Source organism: Mustela nivalis (genome assembly GCF_964662115.1).
Source record: "Mustela nivalis genome assembly, chromosome: 6".
NCBI classification, from domain to species: Eukaryota; Metazoa; Chordata; class Mammalia; order Carnivora; family Mustelidae; genus Mustela; species Mustela nivalis.
Window position 1 is genome coordinate 114,405,738 of NC_139025.1, and position 22,146 is coordinate 114,427,883.

Here is a 22,146-nt window from a genome sequence, read left to right on the forward strand (position 1 = left end):
CTAATCTCACATTCCTGTCCTATTTTTGTAATAACTGTCATAGTTTGATTTCTCATCACTGTCATTAAATTACACTTCAGAACAGTAGGCTTTTCAATAATTTTCCCATTCATATACAGCTGAGTAGTATATAATAATAATAATAATAATGGCAATGACAGCAATAAATCTCATCTGGAAGCCTTGGTATACAGATGATACTTAAAGAAATGGGACTATGTGAGATAATCTAGCAATCTAGCTAAGGAATACAGAGAAGAAAAGACAAGGAATATGTACCAGAGAACTACATTTTTTAGAGGTCAGGTGAAAAAGAAAGGGCAAACAGAAAGAATTACAAATGAGTATCTAACAATGAGAAAGCAAACCAGAAGAGTATGACATTCTGGAATGTAAGAAATTGCCTAAAGAAGAAATAATCAACTCGATCAAACACTGCTCATTTGTAAATCCATCCACTACCTGTTTGTTCACCCCATATTAATAATATAAAACAATAATGAACAGATTAAGATCTCAGAAGAAAAATGCATGCCTATTGCTTAAAATCATATTCAACTTTAAGTTTTCAAGTTGATGGAAAATTCATAACTGAATTTCAAGGGCACAGAAAATATTTCAATCAACACTGTATTGTTATTATTTTCATTCTGTTAAAGGGCATAAATTCAAATTTCTAAAACTGTTCAGAGTACTCTGATCTCAAAAAAATCTATTCATACCTCTGCCAGCTTATATGGCAAGATAAGCTTTTCTCCCACTGTCACAGTCTTCCTTGTAACTAACGCTTCAAATAGCATCTCTTCTTTAACCTAAACAACAGAAAAAAAAAAATTCAGTGTATAAGATTTATGACAATGAGCTGAATTATTTATTGACAATCCAAATAAAGAAAAAATCTCTAATGAGATTAGTAAATAGACAATAGAAAAAACAAAGACAATACATTTAATCATTTAAATACCAGTCAAAGTGAAAGTCAAACATTCCACTCACCCTATTTCCCACTGCCCCCCCCCAAAAAAGAGAGGGTACGTAAGACAGATGGGTCTTTTTAAAGTTTTCTTTCTGATCATAATGGAGAAGTATGTGTCTTTGTGTGAAATATGGAAATATAGAATAGTGCAAAAAAGCATTTTAAGATGATCAACCATAATCCCACAACTAGCAAAGATTAAAAAGTGATAATACTTCTTTAATTCTAGGAACATTACCATAAGTATTTATTTATGTTTCAGATGTTTTATATTTATTTACACATGTTAATTTTAAAATAAAGATGATGCTTCCTTTGTTCTCATTCCCTCTAGAGGTAAATACCATGATGAATTTGTAAGTTATCATCTCAGTTTGGGTTTTTATACATATCTAATATACATATATTAGATATATTTGTAAATAATACATTATACTGTATTATATATATACACATATACATATATATACACTGCACTATAATGTATACATTATACTGCCAAGTGTATTTAACTCTTATCTGTATGGAATCATATTGCCCATATGTTTTTGAGATTTAACTACATTGATAATTTAGATCAAGCTTATTTATTTTAATACTATATAACTTCCCAGTATATAAATTACGGCAGTGTGTAATCTATTCTTCTATGTATAGACATTTACACTATTTACCATTGTGCACTATTAGGAAATAAACTGAATATTCTTGCATAGGAGTTCAAGAATTTCTCTGAAGTACAAATCTAAAAGTAGAATTACTAGGTTATAGCATATACACTGTCATCTTTAAAGGATATTGCCAAACTACTAAACATAGTTCTCACCAATCTGCTCTCTGATCAGCCCTGAGCATTCCTATTTCTTCAAACCTTGAACATACTTGTTATTATCACACTACTGACTTTTGCAATGAGGGTCATGAAATGGTAAAATAAGGGCATTTTATAAAAGCACCCAAACAAATAAAGATATAACACTAATAAAATTTTAAGTAGATAATATGATATGAAGTATATCAAGCAAAAAATATTCAATTATAAAGGAGAAAGTGAGTTACAAAACAACAGTGAAGCATTACCCTGTCACCAGGAATTCATGACAGATCAATAATTTTTTAAAATACAATGATACCAAAATATCCTTCTCATTCACTACTACATGAGTAGCATCCAGTACTCAATCTTCAAATTCAAAACAAGTTAGAAAAAATTTGAGGAACATTACCTTTACAAACTGCAGTAAAACTAAAAATAAATAGCCAAAGTTTAAATATAAGACCTCAAGCTTTCGCATATATTTAAAATATTTTGGGGCGCCTGGGTGGCTCAGTGGGGTAAAGCCTCTCCCTTTGGCTCAGGTCATGATTCAGGGTCCTGGGATCGAGCCCTGCATCAGGCTCCCTGCTCAGCAGGGAGCCTGCTTCCCTTCCTCTCTCTCGGCCTGCCTCTAAGCCTACTTGTGATCTCTCTCTGCCAAATAAATAAAATCTTAAAAATAAATAAATAAACAAATAAATAAATAAAATATTTTGAAAAACAAAATTAAATAATACCAGATTACACAAATATGACAAAACCAAGAAAACTAAGAAAAAACTTGTGTGATTAAAAAAAAACAGTTATATTGTTGAGCTCAAGCAATTATTAAAAGTGAGTATTTAAAAATAAATGATCTATGCAGTAGACTCAAGACATTTTTTTAAAGGATTAAACAAATACAGGCTGGCAACAACATGGAGCAAAAGTCACTTCTATACACTTGTATAAACTGGTATAACCACTAGAGAGAGTAATCTGTCAATATCAGTAAACTATTTATGTCTGTGTGTATACCAACCCAAAACTATACTCCTTGGACTATACTCTAGAATAATTTACACACATGTCCACGAAGAGACATATACAACAATGCCTATCACAGTACTACCAATAAATGAGAAATTACAAATAACCTCAATCCCCTCTAAGAAAAATAAATTGTTTTACTCACATAATGAAATTTTAGAAACTAAAAAGAATCATGTAGAATATTTAAATCAGTATTGAAAAATCTCAAAAACACAGTACAGAATGAAAAAGTCAAGATTAGAATGATACAGTAAAACATTTATGAAACAAGTATGAAAATATATAGAAAGCTTTATATTCTTATATAAACATCTACCTATTTTGAAAATAGAAAAATAGAATGGGAATGATAAACACCAAACTCAACAATGTTTACTTCTAGGGTAGCAGAGTACAAAGTGAGCTACAATTACCTGCAATATTTTATTACATGAGTGGAGTTGTGAGTACACAGGTGTTTATTATATTGTTTTCTGTAAATAGTGTATACTGAGACTAATTCATAATTTAACAGGAAAATGAAGAAGGAAATACGTTAAAACAAAAATTAAGACATTAATTAAGTAAAATGGTAGAACTAATAAATCTAAAAGCCAATTACTTGAATATAAAAAATAAAAGACAATTCTCACTAAATCACAAAAATTAAGAAACACAAACATTAAGAAATACAAAGTCAACACCATAGAGAAAAAGGTTTTAAACATTAACATAGCATTTACAAAGAATGCCAAAAAATAAATTGTAAACATTTAATCAACATATTAATTTCCTAGATAAACACAAATCATCAAAATGAACACAAGCCAGACTTGAATCCTTTATTTTTTTTTTTTTTTTTAAGATTCTATTTATTTATTTGACAGAGAGAGATAATGAGAGAGAAACACAAGCAGCGGGGAGCTGGAAAGGGAGAAGCAGGCAGGGAGCCCGACACGGAGCTCAATCCCAGGATTCTGGGATCATGACCTGAGCCATGGGCAGACATCTAATGACTCAGCCACCCAGGCGCCCCTAGACTTGAAAATCCAAAAAAATTAGTTAATACAAAACAAACTTCTGGAAAGATATCAAATATAGTTGATCATAGGGTTAATCTCTCTCAAATCTTTAAGGAACATACTATTCTTTGCTAATGATTCTTCTCTAAATGGCAGAAAAAAATTTGAAAGGATAAAAAACTACCCAACTCCTTTTAAAGAGTTGGCTTAATGGTGGCACTAAAACCTAATAATGATCATACATAGATCTACATACAAAACATACTAATCTTGCTTATCTTCGATAAATATCCTGAAGAAAATATTACTGAATTCATGATATTTAATCAACTACCTCAATAATTTCCCAATGTCCTCAGTTGTACATATATGACTTTTAAAATAAAAAAAATAAGGGCGCCTGGGTGGCTCAGTGGGTTGGGCCTCTGCCTTCGGCTCAGGTCACGGTCCCAGGGTCCTGGGATCGAGCCCCACGTCAGGCTCTCTGCTCGGCAGGAAGCCTGCTTCCCTCTCTCTGCCTGCCTCTCTGCCTACTTGTGATCTCTGTCTGTCAAATAAATAAATAAATAAACAAATCTATAAATAAATAAATAAGGTAAAAAAATAAACTTTATTAACACAAAATAATTAGGAATGAGTTCAATATCTAAGTCTACAATGTTTCTCATACTCATTTAATTGAAAAAATGATATATGTGTTAAAAACCCATTCTTCATATTGTTTCAACAGATGTTAAAATATATTCAAAATATATAAATCTGTTAAAAACTGAATGATGGTTCAGTTTTTGATAATACTGGTTCTAATAGTTCTAATATACTCCAAAACATGCAACAAGAATATGCTCCACAATTACCCACAATTAATGTACTGGAGCTTGTTCATCTTTCAATAGTTTCACAAGTATATATCTCAAATAGAATTCAGTAAACAGAATACTCAAAAATATTCATTGCTGCCTGAGGTAACTACAAAATTATAAAAATAATTGGAAAAATAAAATAATTTCAGAAATATTTGTTCTTAAAAACTAAATCTATATTTATCATTGAACTGAATCACTTTGAGAAGGAAAGGAATTAAATCTTAACTAAAGAGTTTACATTTTAGTTAAACCAGTTGTTGCTCATATCTTTGAATTCCATCTCAACAAAAGCCTTAAGTTTGCAATTATTATTACCAATTTTAATCAATAACAGGATATCATTTTTTAAAATTTTTTATTTAAATTCAATTAACATACAATGTATTATTAGTTTCAAAGGTAGAGGTCAGTGATTAATGAGTCTTCTATAATACCCAGTGTTCATTATGTCACATGTCCTCCTAAATGTCCATTACCCAGCTACCCTATTCCCCCACCACCCCTCTAGAAACCCTGAGTTTGTTTAGGAAATCATTTTAAAAAATAATTTCTGAGAACTAAATACAAGCAGGATACTATAGCATAGGTCCTATCAGTTACTTGTCTAGCTCCTCAACTTTGAAGATAACTTCTTCCCACGTATTATCAAACCTCCATTCCTACTAGTGCAGACTAAACATAACAAGAAGGAACTTAAGGGGTGCCTGGCTAGCTCAATCAGTTAAGCATCCGGCTCTTGATTTCAGCTCAGGTCATGAGCTGGGATCAAGCCCCACAATGGGCTTCTTGCTCAGCAGGGAATTTGCTTAGGATTCTCTCTCCCTCTGCCCCACCCCCTCACTCATGTGTTCTCTCTCTTTCACATAAACAAAATGGTTAGTTTAAGATTTTATTTTATTTATTAGACACCCAAAGAGGGATCACAAGTAAGTAGGCAGAAAGGCAGGCATAGAGAGAGGGGGAAGCAGGCTCCAGAGAGCCAATGCGGGGCTCGATCCCAGGAACCTGAGATCAAGACCTAAGCCGAAGGCAGAGGCCCAACCCACTGAACCACCCAGGGGCCCCAGTTTTGTGTGTGTGTATGGTTTTTGTTTGTTTGTTTGTTTGTTTTTTAAAGAAGGAAGTTAAGAAGCTTGGGTTCAAAAGTAAGATTTGGTATCAAATCATATTGTTGATATAGTCAAACTTTGACACTGGTAAGCCTATTTCTCAGAATAGGATTTCTCCTTTTTCATCAATACTTGGCTCCTTTTAAAATTACCTGAATTGCTCTTACCAGCTCTAACCAAAGAAGGAATACTGCACCAAGACCAGAAGCCTTGGTACCTGCTGAATGCCTGAACTTGTAAGTAAAACCACTAGCTACAATGCACTATTATTACCACAATACCAAGTGCTTCTGTTGACTAAAATATCACCTAAAATGTCTGACTGAAATACCAACTGTTCCCTGATCCTCATGACCTTCAAAATTACCACCTTCACATACCACATTCCATCCACATCCTGGTAGAACTTCTTTCCAGCAAATGAGTCTAGTTTCAGTTTAACGTATCCCCTTCTCCTGCCCTGTCTGCCAGACTAACTCATTTCACTGAAGTTAATAAGCAACACCCAGGCATGTGCAAAATAAAAAGCACTGTAAGGTTAGATAAATAGAAAAGAGGCATCTATTGCTCTCAAAGAGCACTGTCGCCTTATAAAGGATACAAACTAGTAAACAATTAACTTTGTGCTACAAAATCAAAATTAAATTATGCTAAGTAGACATAAATGTTCTACCCTGATGGGAGTCAGTTTAGATCATCTAATAAGGTTAAACTCTATTAAAGTGGCAAATGAATCAAGATTTGAAAGATTTGATCTTCCAATCAAGATTTGGAAAAAAAAGCAGGCTACTCATAACTGCAAAAAAAATGGAAACAACCAAGATGTCTTTCAATAGGCGAATAAACAAACAAACTATGGTACAGCCACACAATGTCATACTACCCAGCAATAAAGAGAAATGAGCTATCAAGCCACAAAAAGATATGACTGAACCATATACATAATGCATCTAACATACAAAATATGTTTTAATCAACTATTTATGTTATCAGTAAGGCGGCTGGTCAACAGTAGCCTATTAAGTTTTGGGGGAGTCAAAAGTTACACCCAGATTTTTGACTGCCCAGAGAGGCTGGTACTCCTAGCCCCTGCACTGTTCAAGGGTCAACTGAATACTAAAATTGAATAATTAAGTAAATGAACAGAAAAAAGGAGGTAAAGAAAGATAAGGAAAACGATAGCTTCCTCACTGTTAAGGGAGTTTATAGATAAGAAGAGAAGGCTAGAATGATACATGTGATAATGTATTAGTTAGGAACATCAGTAGGACCTCATGTTTATCTTCATATAGCTATAGATGCATATATAAAAACATTTGTAGGGGCGCCTGGGTGGCTCAGTGGGTTAAAGCCTCTGCCTTCGGCTCAGGTCATGATCCCAGGGTCCTGGGATCGAGCCCCGCATCGGGCTCTCTGCTCAGCAGGGAGCCTGCTTCCTCCTCTCTCTCTGCTTGCCTCTCTGCCTACCTGTGATCTCTGTCTGTCAAATAAATAAATAAAATCTTTAAAAAAAAAAAAAAAAAAACATTTGTAGTATGTGAATATACATAGGTTAGTAAACACACATATATTTTCTTGCTCTGTGAGAGGAGAAGGCCTATAAAAAATGATGCCCCTTTCGAGATGAATCTGACAAGTGAGCTGGGAAAACACTGGAAATCATCACTCCCAGAAGAAAGAATAAGGTAATAAAAATCTTGATTATAGGAAGAAGCATGGGAGGAGATGAAGACCCCTGGCTCTTACTTAGACATGAAGGAAAAAATTAGTACCTTTTTCTCTCCACTCCTCCAGATACCCCATCTTCAGATAAATAATCTAACCAAAATCTTAGTATGAGAAGAAATCTCAAATACAGAAGGAGAAAAACTATTAATGTCTTAGACTATCATACAGTCTAGAGTGAAAAACTGATCCTATCCAGCAAATTGAGGGATTATGGATATCCAGGCCAAAGGGAGGCAGGCAAGAAAAACCAAGCCTTCCAAAGATTCTGGCACAATCGACAGCAAAAATTCCATCTTTTGGAGAAACACTATTAATAAAAAGCATTAGCCCATTTACACCTAGTCAAATAATTACACAAAATTTAAAGTGAGAAGTTACCCAGTATTTGAGAAATGACAAGTGAAAATATAAGCACTTACTTCTAATAATTCTGAGACAATGGGCAGAACTTCAGGATTACAGATATCTATGGAGTCATCCCGGTATGTCTTCTTTTTATAACAGATATTACCCAAATGTAGTATTGCTGAGAGAAGAGAGAAAATCCTGTGAAAATAAAACCAAAAATTATAGCTGGTTTATGTGCAGTTTCCAAACTTATTTCACTGTAAAATTCTAATCAAGCAAATTAACCAGTACAAACATATTTAATCTTCATAAAAATAAAAAATATGCTTTTCGTTTAAAAAAAAGTAAGAATAAAAAATATGCTTTTCATTTAAAAAAAGTAAAAATAAAAAATATGGGAATAATAACTATAATAACTAAATTTCATGTGTACTACGTCAGGCACTGTGCAAAGTGCTTTATAGAACCTTAACTTTCAGTACTGTACCTCTGGACATAGTTGTTTGAAGAGGATTTGCTATTGCCTGAATCTGTACAGTGTTTCAAAGTCCATACATTTCTAAATGCTTTCATCCTGCCTGGAATGCCCCTTCCCTACATTGTCTATTTCAGATCTACTGAATCAGGATCTTTAAAGGAAAGGCCTTGGAATCTGTATTTTCTTATAGCCTAGATCATTTTTTATGATTAGTTATATTTAAGAATTGATTTCCTACATCATACTACAGTGCCCTTGATAAATGCTTTGAAAGTAAACAGTATGGGGGGCAGCTGGGTGGCACAGTGGGTTAAAGCCTCTGCCTTCAGCTCAGGATTGATCCCAGGGTCCTGGGATCAAGCCCCGCATTGGGCTCTCTGCTCAGTGGGGAGCCTGCTTCCTCCTCTCTCTCTCTCTGCCTGCCTCTCTGCCTACTTGTGATCTGTCAAATAAATAAATAAAAATCTTTAAAAAAAAAAAAAAAAGAAAGAAAGAAAGAAAAGAAACAGTATGAGGCCCATGAGGTAAATTACTTAATTTTCAGGCCCCTCCCATAAAACATCTACAACTGGACCCTCCCTTCCACTCTTCCCTTCTGTCTTAGAGGAACACATGACCTTCTTCCTGTCAAACTAAACCCCTTCTTGTGCTTTGCATCCCATGAACTCCAGTTTACTCAGGAACTTTATTATGCCTATTTCTTATCTCTTACCTGATCTAGAAGAACTTTCTATCAAAATGATATCTTCATTTTCTCTTAAAGAACCCATCCTAGATTACACATCTTCCCCTTACCTTCACAAACAAGCTTATTAAACTGTTAACTTATACTCCTTTTCTTCATTTTATCATTCCCTATTTACTCTTATATCTGGACATCGGACCCCATTAAAATATCTCAGAGAAGTTACCACGGACCACCAGATAAGAAAAGTGTATTATAAAGAGAAATGAGCTATCAAGCCACAAAAAGACATGACTGAATCATATATATAATGCATCTAACATACAAAATATGTTTTAATCAACTATTTATGTTTTGGTTATCTGTCAACAGCAGCCTATTAAGTTTTAGGGGAGTCAAAAGTTACAACCAGATTTTTGACTAACCAGAGCGGTTGGTACTCCTAACTTACCTGACCTCTCCAAAGCATTTAATACAGCTAAACACTCCATCTAAAAGCCCTTCTGGGAAACACATACACAGACACACACACACATGCATCTTTGTGTCTTGTCCAACTATTTCCTTATGATAAACCTGTTCTACCTATAAAATTTTAATTATGTGTTTTCTGAAAATTAGGAAGTATTCTAAATAAAATAAAGACACTGCTTTAGGAACTAAACAGCCATACTTTCAAAGGTCCTGAATCAATATCTAATTGATCAATCTAATTTTTCAAATAATTTAAAATTTTAAGTGTTTGAATCATTAACATGACTCAAACAAAATTTTAAAGGAATAATTCATAAACGTACTCTGGGTAAATTAGAGAGGAAACACAGTATCAATTGAATCATTACAAAGACTAATGGAAACCAAAGGATATAAAAATGAAAATTCATGGGCCACTTATTAAACACCATATTTAGTAGGAGTTTATATGGTTGTTAATTATATCCTTCCGAATCTGTGGTTCAACAAATCAGTACGTTAATGTTTTTTCAAACACAAATATGTGATAGTCTCCAACAATAATAAATGTTAAATAAACAATCTAATATACTGTAATAACTCAATACAAAAAAGTGTTACAAATATGAATAAAAATCCCTATTCACAAAATGTGTAAAATCTTGCATTAAGAAATAAAAACAGTAACAAAAAATCCCTATACTATAAGGCAGGGTATAAAATAAAATACTAAAATACTTAAGGTAGACACAATGCACAGTTAAGAAAAATTTCATTAAATAGGTAGGACATGGGGCCCATGACTGGCTCAGTAGGAAGAGTGTAGGATTCTTGATTTCAGGGTCATGAGTTCAAACCCCACATTAGGTGTAGAAGTTACTTAAATAAATAAATAAGCTTTAAAAAATAAAAAGGGGGACACCTGGGTGGCTCAGTGGGTTAAGCCTCTGCCTTCACCTCAGGTCATGATCCCGGGGTCCTGGGATCGAGCCCCGCATGGGCTCTCTGCTCGGTGGGGAGCCTGCTTCCCCCTCTCTCTCTGCCTGCCTCTCTGCCTACTTGTGATCTCTGTCAAATAAATAAAAATTTTTTTTAATTAAAAAATAAATAAATAAATAAATAAATAAAATAAAAAGGGAGGACATGAATAGTAAGTACTCAAAGCAAACAGGTTTCCATTCACATACCAAATTTTAGGATGTCTGCAAAGTGTGTTAAGAAGAATTCTGGGTTAGATCTCAGTGCAGTTGAAAAGATTGCTGTGATTTATGAGCACAGTCAATCATGGTCAAAGGAGAGGGGAACAGTAGTATATATGTATATATGTTATGTTATCAAAAAAAACTGGCATTATTTCAATGAGTAAAAAAGAGATAAAGATGAGTCCTTCAAGGAATGGGGAAAATACCGGACATTCAGAATACAATATAATGTTTTAGAGGATCCTATCGGTCTAGCTAAAACGCAAAACTTGTGTTAGGGAATATCTGACGATAATATCTAAAAAATACACAAAGGTCAAATTACAGGCCAGGTTACCAAATATATTACATATATTTTCCAGTGGTTTCCAATATGGGATACACTGGTATCAGAAAGTATAAAGGACACACAACCCTTGGATGTATGAGAAATACATTTTATTTCCAACTTATTTTATCTAAAAAAATGAAATTATGTTTCACTATTATTTAATATATAGACAATCAGGTGTGTCACATGAGATATAGGAGGTATGCTGAAGAAAGAATATAAGAAATGTAGCATGGAGGAACTATAGAGTTACTCTCATTTACTCAGTAACTTTTATTTTTTTTTTTTTAAGATTTTATTTATTTATTTGACAGAGAGAGATCACAAGCAGGCAGAGAGAGAGGAGGAAGCAGGCTCCCTGCTGAGCAGAGAGCCCGATGTGGGCCTCGATCCCAGGACCCCGAGATCATGACCTGAGCCGAAGGCAGCGCCTTAACCCACTGAGCCACCCAGGCGCCCTCATTTACTCAGTAACTTTTAGTGAATTGAAGTTTATGTGACCAATTAAATGGCCCTGCATCTTTACATTTGGTATTTTTTTTAACTTTTCTTTTTTTCTTTTTAAAGATTTTATTTATTTGTCAGAGAGAGAGAGAGCATGCGCACACGCCCAAGCAGGGGAAAATGCAGGAAGAAGGAGAAGCAGGCTCCCCACAAGGAGCCTGATGTAGAACTCAATCCCAGGACCCTGGGATCATGACCTGAGCCTAAGGCAGTGCTTAACGTAACCAACCAAGCCATCCAGGCCTCCCTTAATTTATCTTTCAAAAAAAGTTTGGCAGGGGCGCCTGGGTGGCTCAGTGGGTTAAGCCTCTGCCTTCAGCTCAGGTCATGGTCTCAGGGTCCTGGGATAGATCCCCACATCGGGCTCTCTGCTCACCAGGGAGCCTGCTTCCCCTCCCCCTACCCCCGCCCCCACCTGCTGCTCTGCCTACTTGTGATCTCTGTCAAATAAATTAAAAAAAAAAAAAAAAAAAAGTTTGGCAAATAATCTGATAATTCCAGATTCATAGTAATCACAAACAAGAAAATAGCACAGCTGTTATTCTACTTTTAGTATGGCATTAAAAGTTGACAATATAATCAGATCTGAAATAACTAATTCCCTTCCCCCAAAAATAGTTCTGTTAATATTTTTTTTCTGGTGACAGTCAAGGTTATTTGTGTCTTTAATTTTACTAATTTTTTTATTATGTTATGTTATGTTAGTAACCATACAATACTTCATTAGTTTTTGATGTACTGTTCCATGATTGTTTGCATATAACACCCAGTGCTCACTGCAATATGTGTGCTCTTTCATACCAATCATCAGGCTTTAATTTTAAATAGCTTGTTTTATTTTAAATACAATTTGCTTCATTTTTACCTCAACCTTTTTACATTTCTATTTTGTTTATAGTGAAATATGTTTAGCATCCTAAGAGACTCCTCAGGAAACAAACTGAGGATTGCTGGAGGGGAGGAGGTGGGAGGGATGGGGTGGCTGGATGATGGACATTGGGGAGGTTATGTGCTATGGTGAATGCTGTAAATTGTGTAAGCCTGGTGATTCACAGACCTGTACCCCTGGGGCAAATAATACATTATATGTTAATAAAAAATAAGAATAAATTAATTTAAAAAATATATATGTTTAGCATAATAGTACAGACACTAATTTAGAGAGGGAAAATTATATTTTACTGATAGGTATGCATGCCTTAATAAGATTAGAGATCAATGATACAGAAAATAAGAAGCTATAAAAATAGTGTCATAAAGCAAGTTTCTAAGTAAAGTCTATGGACCGATTTCAGGAACACCATGAACTCCTGCAATTATATGCAAACATTTATGGACGCACAGTTTACAGGAAGAAGAGCTCCAACTTTCAAGAGATTCTCAAAGAATTTATAATTAAAAAAAGCAATTCAAAGCAAGTCTTTTAGAAAAATAAATTTTCAAATCAATGCTTAACAAGGAAGAAGGAGGTATTAGATTTGGAATATTTGTTAGAAAATTCTTTCAAAGGACCAAGGAAGAGGAACTTGTGAAACACACATTGTGATTTTGTTCTCTACCAAAGGTATAAGAATACAGTAAACAAACTCACTGTCTTCGTGTCTTGGGAAGAAATCCTACCATTTCCATGGCCAGTTGTAAGCGTTCAAAATCATGCCTCAAATCTTCCCCCTCCACCGAGAAGCAATCCTGCTTATTTAAGAAAAACAGGGAAGAAATCAATATTACCTTTTGAAAAGTCAGGTAAGCCACTCAGAAATATAGTAATTCTAGGTAAATATACCTGCGTATAAAAATTAGAGCTGGTGAAATATTTGGAGAATTCTTGTTACAGGTATGCAAACTAAACACATACCTACCAAAATACCAGTAAGTTACTTTTTTCTCCCTTTCACAATCACCAAGTCAAGGTTCACAAAGTAACTTAAGATAAAGAGCTAACAATATTATAAAATATTCTGATACCAACTTTGACTTCGAGTGGTGCTCAAGAGTTCTGAAGATCCAAAGCACTTAAGAGAGCCCAATTTCACAAACAAATGTTATTTATTCAACAAATATTTAAATGCCTACACTTATCATGCAAGGCACTAGATGCTGAGATACAAAAATAAATTTTAGAAGAGGCAGTAATGTAGTTGAGAAATGGAGTCTAGATATATATAATATAAACATGTTTATCTCAATATTAGATATAATAAAAATAGTTCCTAATGAAATTATATAAAGAACATGATTATCAGTCAAAGAAAGTATATGTGAAAATTAAAAATCTGCAAAAAAACACACATTAGTTGGTAAAGATAGCTGTGAACTACCAAATACAATATTTTTAGAGTAACCTTTGCATTTCAGCTCCCTAAAAAGTCAAACACATATATAATCTTTATCTTTAAAATAACAAGTTTTTAAAGCCTTTTACTATATGTTCTCACAATCCCTTATAGGTACATTTTCAAAAACCTCCTCACATGTATAATTTTTTTAATGTCTAACTGTGGAATGTTGCATCAAGTACTCAATAAATGCATTAACTGTTATCTGTTTTATTCACTGCTGATCTCCAGCATCAAATCAGTGCCAAGAAGAAAGTAATATATAATCACTGAATTACTGAATAAGTACTGAATTAAATCAAACATTCCTTTTTGAGAAAGTATTCATTTTTTTAAAAACTATCAAGTATCTAGCATGTAAACCTGCTTTTGACCCTGTAAGAATGAGTTAATGGGTAATGCAGATATATAGCATAAAATTAGATATTAAACCCAAGAAGATAATAATGTGTATGTATATATAATTATATATTCATTCAGTAGAAAAGAAAACAGGCTTAGAGGTTAAATAATTCACCTAATTGACAGGGGTGGCAAAATGAAAATCTTTCCAGTTCTAAATCCTCTACCCTCTGTCAGGCAACACCAGTTGCTTGAGTTTATTTAATAGGATAACCTTAACAGGAATTAAATCAATATACAACAGGCAACAAGGAGTCCCTTGTTAAAAGCAATTTCCTCATCACAGTTCCCCTTGGAATCATCTGTACAATTTCATTATATATATATGATAATATAGGACAAATTACAGAACAGTACCTAACAATCCTCTCTTCTTATAATGCTAAGCCACACAAGTTCTCATCACTCAGAGGGGAAAAAAAGTTTAGTTTGCCCCCAAATATACTCTGAGGAGCTAAGAGAAAAAAACAAACCAAAAGATCCTCAGATTAACTGCTTGCTTTCATTAACTTGTGAGAAAAGGCAACAGAAATTATCCAAAGTTCAAACAATAACAGATTGAAAACACAGTGAATGAGAGGCTAATGAAAGATACAAAGGAAATAAAGGAATATGGCTACAAAATTCTTTAAGGAAAAGATGGATAATGATGATTTCGATGGTGGCAGCAGCTCTGGGAACATGTACTGTATACTTTACTAAATACTAAATACTCTATCAAGCCGTTTAGATGCATTGTCTAACGTAATTCTCACAAAAGTTAAAGACCATTTTTATCTCATCAAATAGATGGTGGAAACAAAAGAATTATGTGACCTACTCAGGTTCTCAAAAACTAGTAAGTGGATCAGCAAGTATTGAAGTCAGATCTGTCTGCTTCAGACCCCAAACTCTGAAGCATGACTGAGACTGTCTAAATAACAGCAGATCAGTTCACAATGCCATGACAAGTTCTCTACAGGCAATCAAGTCTTATATTTGCCATATGAGTTTTACCAGTTTCCTACCTACTTCCCAATGAGACTCAGTCACTCGATGTTAACAGGTGAAAGATGGAAGCTTCTCAAGAACAGCAAAACAGTGTAAATTTTTTCTACTAAAATGTATCAGAATCTATAAATTTAAATCTCTAAAGTTTTCCAAAGTGTTAAATCTGAAACCATAAATTACTTGATATATAATGAAAAGGTAATGCAATTAAACCTTGTATGAAGGAAAAAATTTAAGTCCATAATTTCTGATCCTTCTCAACTCTGAAACAGTCTAGTGTTGTAATTAATGGAGTATGTAATCATACACAGTGAAAATTAAAGTCATAGTTATTTAAAGCAAGAACCAGAACATGTTTCCAGAAGGAATAATTAATAAATTAGTTCATTAGTTAATTTACAGATAGAGATGAATGCATGTTTTATGCCTTTACATCTGACCTCACTACAAAGGGAAGAAAAAACATTTTTTGTGTCCTTTGATTATAAACTTGTCCTTATAAAATATAAAAAGAAAGCTAAATTAACCTGTTCATTTTATATTACATCATATATGCCCTTAAATCATTCAATTAAAACACAAAATAATCTTATTTATAGGAATTTAAATTCTTAATTTTTGGAAAATTATATAAAGACTAGAGCCTCTATTACCACTAAAAAACTTTCAAAATGTACATGCATTCATCATGTGAGGAGACTGTTACTGTTAACTGACACAAAAACAGGAAGGCTATACCTTTTTTTACTGAATTTATTTTTTTATTTGACACACAGAGAGAGATAGTGAGAGAGAGAGAGAACAATCAGGGAAGAGGGAGAAGCAGGCTCCCTGCTGAGCAAGGAGCCTCAAATGGGGCTCAGTCCCAGGATCATATCCTGAGCCAAAGGCAGTTGCTTAACTGACTGAGCCACCCAGGTGCCTCAAGGCTATACCTTTTTAAGATAAACATTACATACTACTCGTAACATGTGAGTAATAAAATCACTGAAAAAAAATACACCTCAAGAAAAAAACCTGTAGTTCATAAGAATCCATCAGGAATGCAATCAATTTACTGTCAAAATAAATATAGACTAAACATTAGCAACAAAAGAACAAATTTTTTAAGAAGTGAACTGACTGGTTTTTAATCCACAAACCATACACATACAAAGTCAGTTCAAAGAAATTAAACATTATTTTCTCTTCTTTCCTAGATTCATTATTTTCTCTTCTTTTCCTAGATTCTTCTTTCCTAGATTCAAAGAAAATCAGCTGATTTTCTTTCTAAGTCATGAGATAAGTACAAATGAGCAAGGTGAGTGAGGGTCCTTTAACAGGAACACAGAATATTTAGGTACTTGTACTGACCGGCTCAGAGTCATAGCAATAATCATCCCAGCTCTGTCTGAGGGGTTTCTTTGTTATCTGAAAGTAAGGCAGATTAGTTAGGTAGAAGTAATGGTTAACATTCTTCTCTAATCATCTCTTAGATGTAGTATAGCAGCACTGTGCTGCTACCCAAAGAGAGTTATTTTGTACAGCAGCATAAAACAAGAAACAACTAGGTAAACATTCAGATTCTGAGAGATCATATATTATTACAACCAATCCATATTTCCTGTTTTTCGTGACTCTGAGATTTGTATTAACTGCTCAGTCTCATATTCTTTTAATACTGACCACTTTATGGCAAGAATATGTATGGTATGGCCACTGAGAACAAAAAAATATATATCTGGAAGAAGAGTAATAAGCTCGGGACTATCAGCTCATTTATGAGCAATTATTAGTTTTTAAAAAGGAAATATTTAATCACCCAAATATCTCCAAAGCATTTAACAGGGAAAAGAAAAATCTCAGAAGCTAAATCAATGATTTTTTAAAATATACATAATGTTATACAGTAGAAATGCCTAGTATTTTATCAGGAAGTGATATTTTTAAATAATTTTGAAATTGATATATAAATACAAAGTTTTTTTAGTTCATATAAATATGTAGTTTTGAAATTAAGAAATACCAATTACATAGCATCCTCTATCTTGGGAAAACTCTTAAGATGCTACTTTCATAACCTTAAATACATACTACAGCCTTTGAACCATCATCAAAATGTCAATTTCCTTACAAAACCTTCATAAATATTTTTTAAGTTACCATAAAGGCATTTATCTCCATGAATATTACATCTTGCCTCAAATAACAAAAAAAAAAAACAAGAAAAGACAGTCTGTTATTTAAGTGATCTACTGTCATACCAATTCCATTAATATTGGTTCTAGAATTTTTATTAATGAGAAATAGTAAAATTGGAGAAACCACTATAATGAAAAACTGCAATTATCCCTTATTATGGAAATTTAGGAGTGAATTTTTAGTTTCACAGAAAGATATGATGAATTTCATTTGAACAGAATCATTTGCTAAATTATAAAAACAATCATACTCTAAGTTAGTATCACAGTATCATGCAAAGAGGTATATGTATTAGACTTCAAAACATATAAAAGAGGTTTCAAGTAATCCCATGCAAAGGGGATACATTAATTATTAGTAACACTGAACATGCTCTTGTCTTTAAAAGGTAAACCACTTTGGAAAGACCAATTCATTTTTCTAACAAGCAGGTACATATATAAACAGTTTATTTTTCTCTGAAAGAGTCTCACAAAAAGCAAAGGGTACACATATAACTAAACCCTTCCAACTCTTATGGTGAATAATAATTTTTTAAATTTGAGAAGCACATCACATAAATTTTTAGACTACCTGTATGAAGATGCTAGTTAATACCCATTACTGGGTTTGGAGAACAAAGTATTACAAAAAAAACTTTTCTCAAGAAGTAAAATTTAATAATGCCCTACATTTCAAAATACATTTCATGAACTCTCACCTGATTGAGATAATGATATTCTTCTGGTTGTTTAAGATGGAATGCTAATCTTTCTTCTTCACTTGCTCCTGCCAGGAGGTAATAAAATACATGATAGTTCCTGTTGGAAACAAAGAGTATGGCTTTATAGTGAACACAATCACCGGTTATCATTTAACAGAAAAAAGAACAAACATTAACTAGTAAAATGTTTCAATTTTGTTTCATTTTTCAATAAAAAAGTGGTAGTAAGTTCAATATTTTAGGTACTATAAAGTAAAATGATGTTTTGGATACTAAATTCAAAAGAGAGGGGTGAAGGCTGCTATATGGCAAAGTAAGACCTTTGAAAATTCTCTCCTCCATAAGACAAATTAGAAAACAGCAAACTTTTCAGAAACAACTTTTGTCAGAAGTCTGAAAATTAACCAAAAGCTTATAGCAATCCAAGGAATGTTTACATAAGAAAAACCGATCAATCTCAATTAAAGTGCAACCTTTGTTGCCTTTTAACTTGCTCCAATCCATCTTCTGTTCACCAAATCCAGGGTGGCCTTCAAAACCAATAGGTTACAATCATGATGAACACCAAAAGCCTGGCAGCCATCACAAGAGGGCAGAAGAGGGTTGGAGCTGGTTCAGAACATCATTCCTTGAGAAACATCACTTGAATTATCTGGTGGTTCCCTGGAAGACGCGATGTTTAAAACTGTCTTTAATGATCTGACTCAGAGTTAAGCCAGTGTGAAAACCTTTTCCCCAGGGGAAGGTATGGAAAATTATTGGCAATTTTTTAATATGTCAGCTACATGAACCATGGATAAATGTTGGGGAAAGAGTAGGCTAATCAAAAAATTTAAAGGGAAATGTGATCTCCACACAGGAATTTAAAAGCTCCCAATACATTCCTGGGAATCTAGAAGGTCATGTGGATGCATAAGGCTGTGCATGTGCTCAGGGCTTCACACCTTCTCAGCAAAGACCCAGAGAAGGTACTGAACTCTCATCTCTAGCTGATCTTGAAGTAACCATCTTTAAGGAAGCCCAGGCATTACTTAGTACACAAGATTTTTTTTTAAAAGATTGTATTTATTTATTTGACAAAGAGAGATCACAAGTAGGCAGAGAGGCTGGCGGGGGGGTGGGGGGAGCAGGTTCCCTGCTGAGCAGAAAGCCCGATGCGGGGCTCCGATCCCAGGACCCCAGGATCATGACCTGAGCCAAACGCAGAGGCTTTAACCCACTGAGCCACCCAGGCGCCCCGGTGCACAAGATTTTTAATCAAAGAACTAAAGCAAACCACATTTAAACAACTAAAGTATGAGAATGATGTCTCATCAAAGAGACTATCGATAAACATATAGAACTTATTTAAAAATAATTAAAGAGGAATTAGAGAGTTGAAATACATAATAATTAAAATGAAAAACTATCTAGAGGCACTCAGTGACAGATATGAGTGGGCAGAAGAAGGCATCAGGGAACCTGAAGCCAGCTCTTGAAACAAGTCTGAAGAGAAAGAAAAATGAGGGCACCTAGGTGGCTCAGTGGGTTAAGCCTCTGCCTTCAGCTCAGGTCATGGTCTCAGGGTCTTGGGATGGAGTCCCATGTTGGGCTCTCTGCTCAGCAGGAAACCTGCTTCCCCTCTCTCTCTGCCTGCCTCTCTGCTTACTTGTGGTTTCCCTGTCAAATAAATAAAATCTTTTTTTAAAGAAAGAGAGAGAAAGAGAGAAAGAAAAATGAATGAAGAAAGCGGAACAGGCCTCAGGTATCTGTGGCACAAAAGGAGTCCCTAAAAGAGAGGAAAGGAGCAAAAAGAATATCTGAAAAAATAATGACCCAAAACTCCCCAAATCTGATGAAAGAACAACCTGCACATTCAAGAAACTCAACAAACTCCAAGGGAGAAAAATTAAAGAGATCAACACTTAGAAGACATGCCTTATCAAGGATTCCTAATAAAAGATTATCAGCTGGAATGTGAGAAACAAGACAGAGGATCATAGGGGAAGGGAGGGAAAATGAAACAAGATGAAACCAGAAGGGAAACAAACCACAAGAGACTCTTAATCTCAGGGAAAAAAACTGAGGGTTGCTGCAGGGGAGGGTGTGGGAGGGATAGGGTGGCTGGGTAAGGGACGTTGGGGAGGGTATGTGCTATGGTGAGTGCTGTGAATTGTGTAAGACTGATGACTCATAGAGCTGTACCCCTGAAACAAACAATATATTATATGTTAATTTTTTTAAACTGCACTGTGATTTAAAAAAAAATTATACACCCACCAAAGTCATCCTTCAAAAATAAAGGAGAAATTAGGATAGTCCCAGACACCAAAGACACCAACAAAAAACAATAACGACTAACTGTACTGATGGGTCTACTGTTATAAAGATGTAATTTATATGATTTTAGTACTACAAAAGAAGAGGAAAGGAACAGAACTACATAGGAGCAAAGTTACTTGTGTATTACCAAAATTAAGTTATTAATCCAAACAAGACTGCTAAAATATTAACTGAGATTGCCAAGGCAACAATTAAGGAAATAACTCAAGAAATATTTAATTAAAGAAATGCCAATGGTACACCAGAAAACATCTATTTATACAAAACAAGGCAGTAATAGAATAGAGGGACTAAAACATCATTAAAAAATACATAAAACATATAGCAAGATAACATTCATAACTCCTATCTTAGCAATTAAATGAAGTATAAATGAGTCCCAAGGTAAGTAACTGGCAGAATGAATTAAGAAAATCCAACTACATGCTATCTACAGTAGACACACTATAGACTCAAAGATACAAATAGGTTGAAACTAAAAGGATGTAAAAAATACCATGCAGACATAACCAAAAGAAAACTAAAGTGTCTATACTAACAAAATAGACAAAATAGACAAACAAAATAGACAAAAATCGTTGCTAGATGCAAAGGACATTTTATAATGACAAAAGGGCCAATTCATCAGAAAGATAAAACAATTCTAAATGTAAATGCATATAAAAGCAGAGTCTCAAAATACATAAAACAAAAACTGAAAGAACTGAAGAAAGAAAAAAAACAATTCAACATAGCACTAAGATATTTCAACACTTACTTTCAATAATGAAAAGAACCGTAACAAGATAAAAGATCAATAAGGAAAAAGAGAACTTGAAAAATACTAAAAACCAACTACACCTAAAACACATCTACAGAATACTCCATCCAACAGCAGGATACATATTTTCTCAACTCTGGAAAATGGAACAATCTCCGGATTAAAAAATGTTAAACTCTATGACAAGTCTCAATGTAAGGCAACTGAAATCATACAAACTATATTCTCTGATGATCTTACAATGAAATCAGAAGTACAGAAATTTCCAAAATGCACAAATACATGGAAATTCAAAAACACACTCCTAAATAAAAATGGGTTCTAAGAAGAAATCACAAAGGAAATAAGAAAATAGATAAATAAAAACCAAACCACAACTTGCCAAAATATGGGAACCATTAAAGACTTAAAACAGGTCTTTAGAGCTGCAAACCCACAGTAAAACAGAAGGAACTCGTAGCTAACCATTCACCTTAAGAAACTAAAAATTTTTTTTAAATTTTAAAAAAGAGCAAACTAAACCCAAAGCAAACAAAAGTGATAAGCATGAGAAGAGAAATAAAATAGGGAACAGTAAGTAAATAAAGAAAAATCAACCAAAACTTGGTCCTTTTAAAAGATCAACAAAATTAACACATTCTTATCTAAACTGACAAAAAAGGTGGGGGAGATTGCTATGGTCTGAATTTGTAACCCTCAAAGTCCTATGTTGAAATCCTAACCTCAAAAGTAATGATATTAGGAGGTGGGGGCCTTTGGAGGTTGATTAGATCATGACAGTGGAGTCCTCATGAATGGGATTAGTGATTTTATAAAAGAGATTCCACAGAGTTCCCTAACCCATTCCACCATAAGAGGACCAAGCAAGAAGATATGAGTTATGAACCAGGAAGAGCTCTAATCAGAATGCAACCATACTGGC

General features: G+C 33.9%; 1 protein-coding gene across 35 annotated transcripts in view; it reads right to left on the reverse strand.

Annotated features, from left to right (window-relative positions):
• The window catches only part of MYO9A (myosin IXA), a 275,439-nt gene that overhangs the window by 191,394 nt on the left and 61,899 nt on the right, over positions 1 to 22,146 (reverse strand). For 23 of the 35 annotated variants that reach the window (XM_082735684.1, XM_082735666.1, XM_082735699.1 and 20 more), the window contains exons 5-9: positions 18,140 to 18,239; positions 16,612 to 16,668; positions 13,122 to 13,219; positions 7,949 to 8,075; positions 723 to 812 (exon numbers count right to left, since the gene is read on the reverse strand). In XM_082735684.1, coding sequence (XP_082591810.1) covers positions 723 to 812; positions 7,949 to 8,075; positions 13,122 to 13,219; positions 16,612 to 16,668; positions 18,140 to 18,239 — 472 coding nt within the window. The remainder of the gene's footprint in view (positions 1 to 722; positions 813 to 7,948; positions 8,076 to 13,121; positions 13,220 to 16,611; positions 16,669 to 18,139; positions 18,240 to 22,146) is intronic. The other 12 variants (XM_082735688.1, XM_082735673.1, XM_082735671.1 and 9 more) reach the window with 1 other exon arrangement.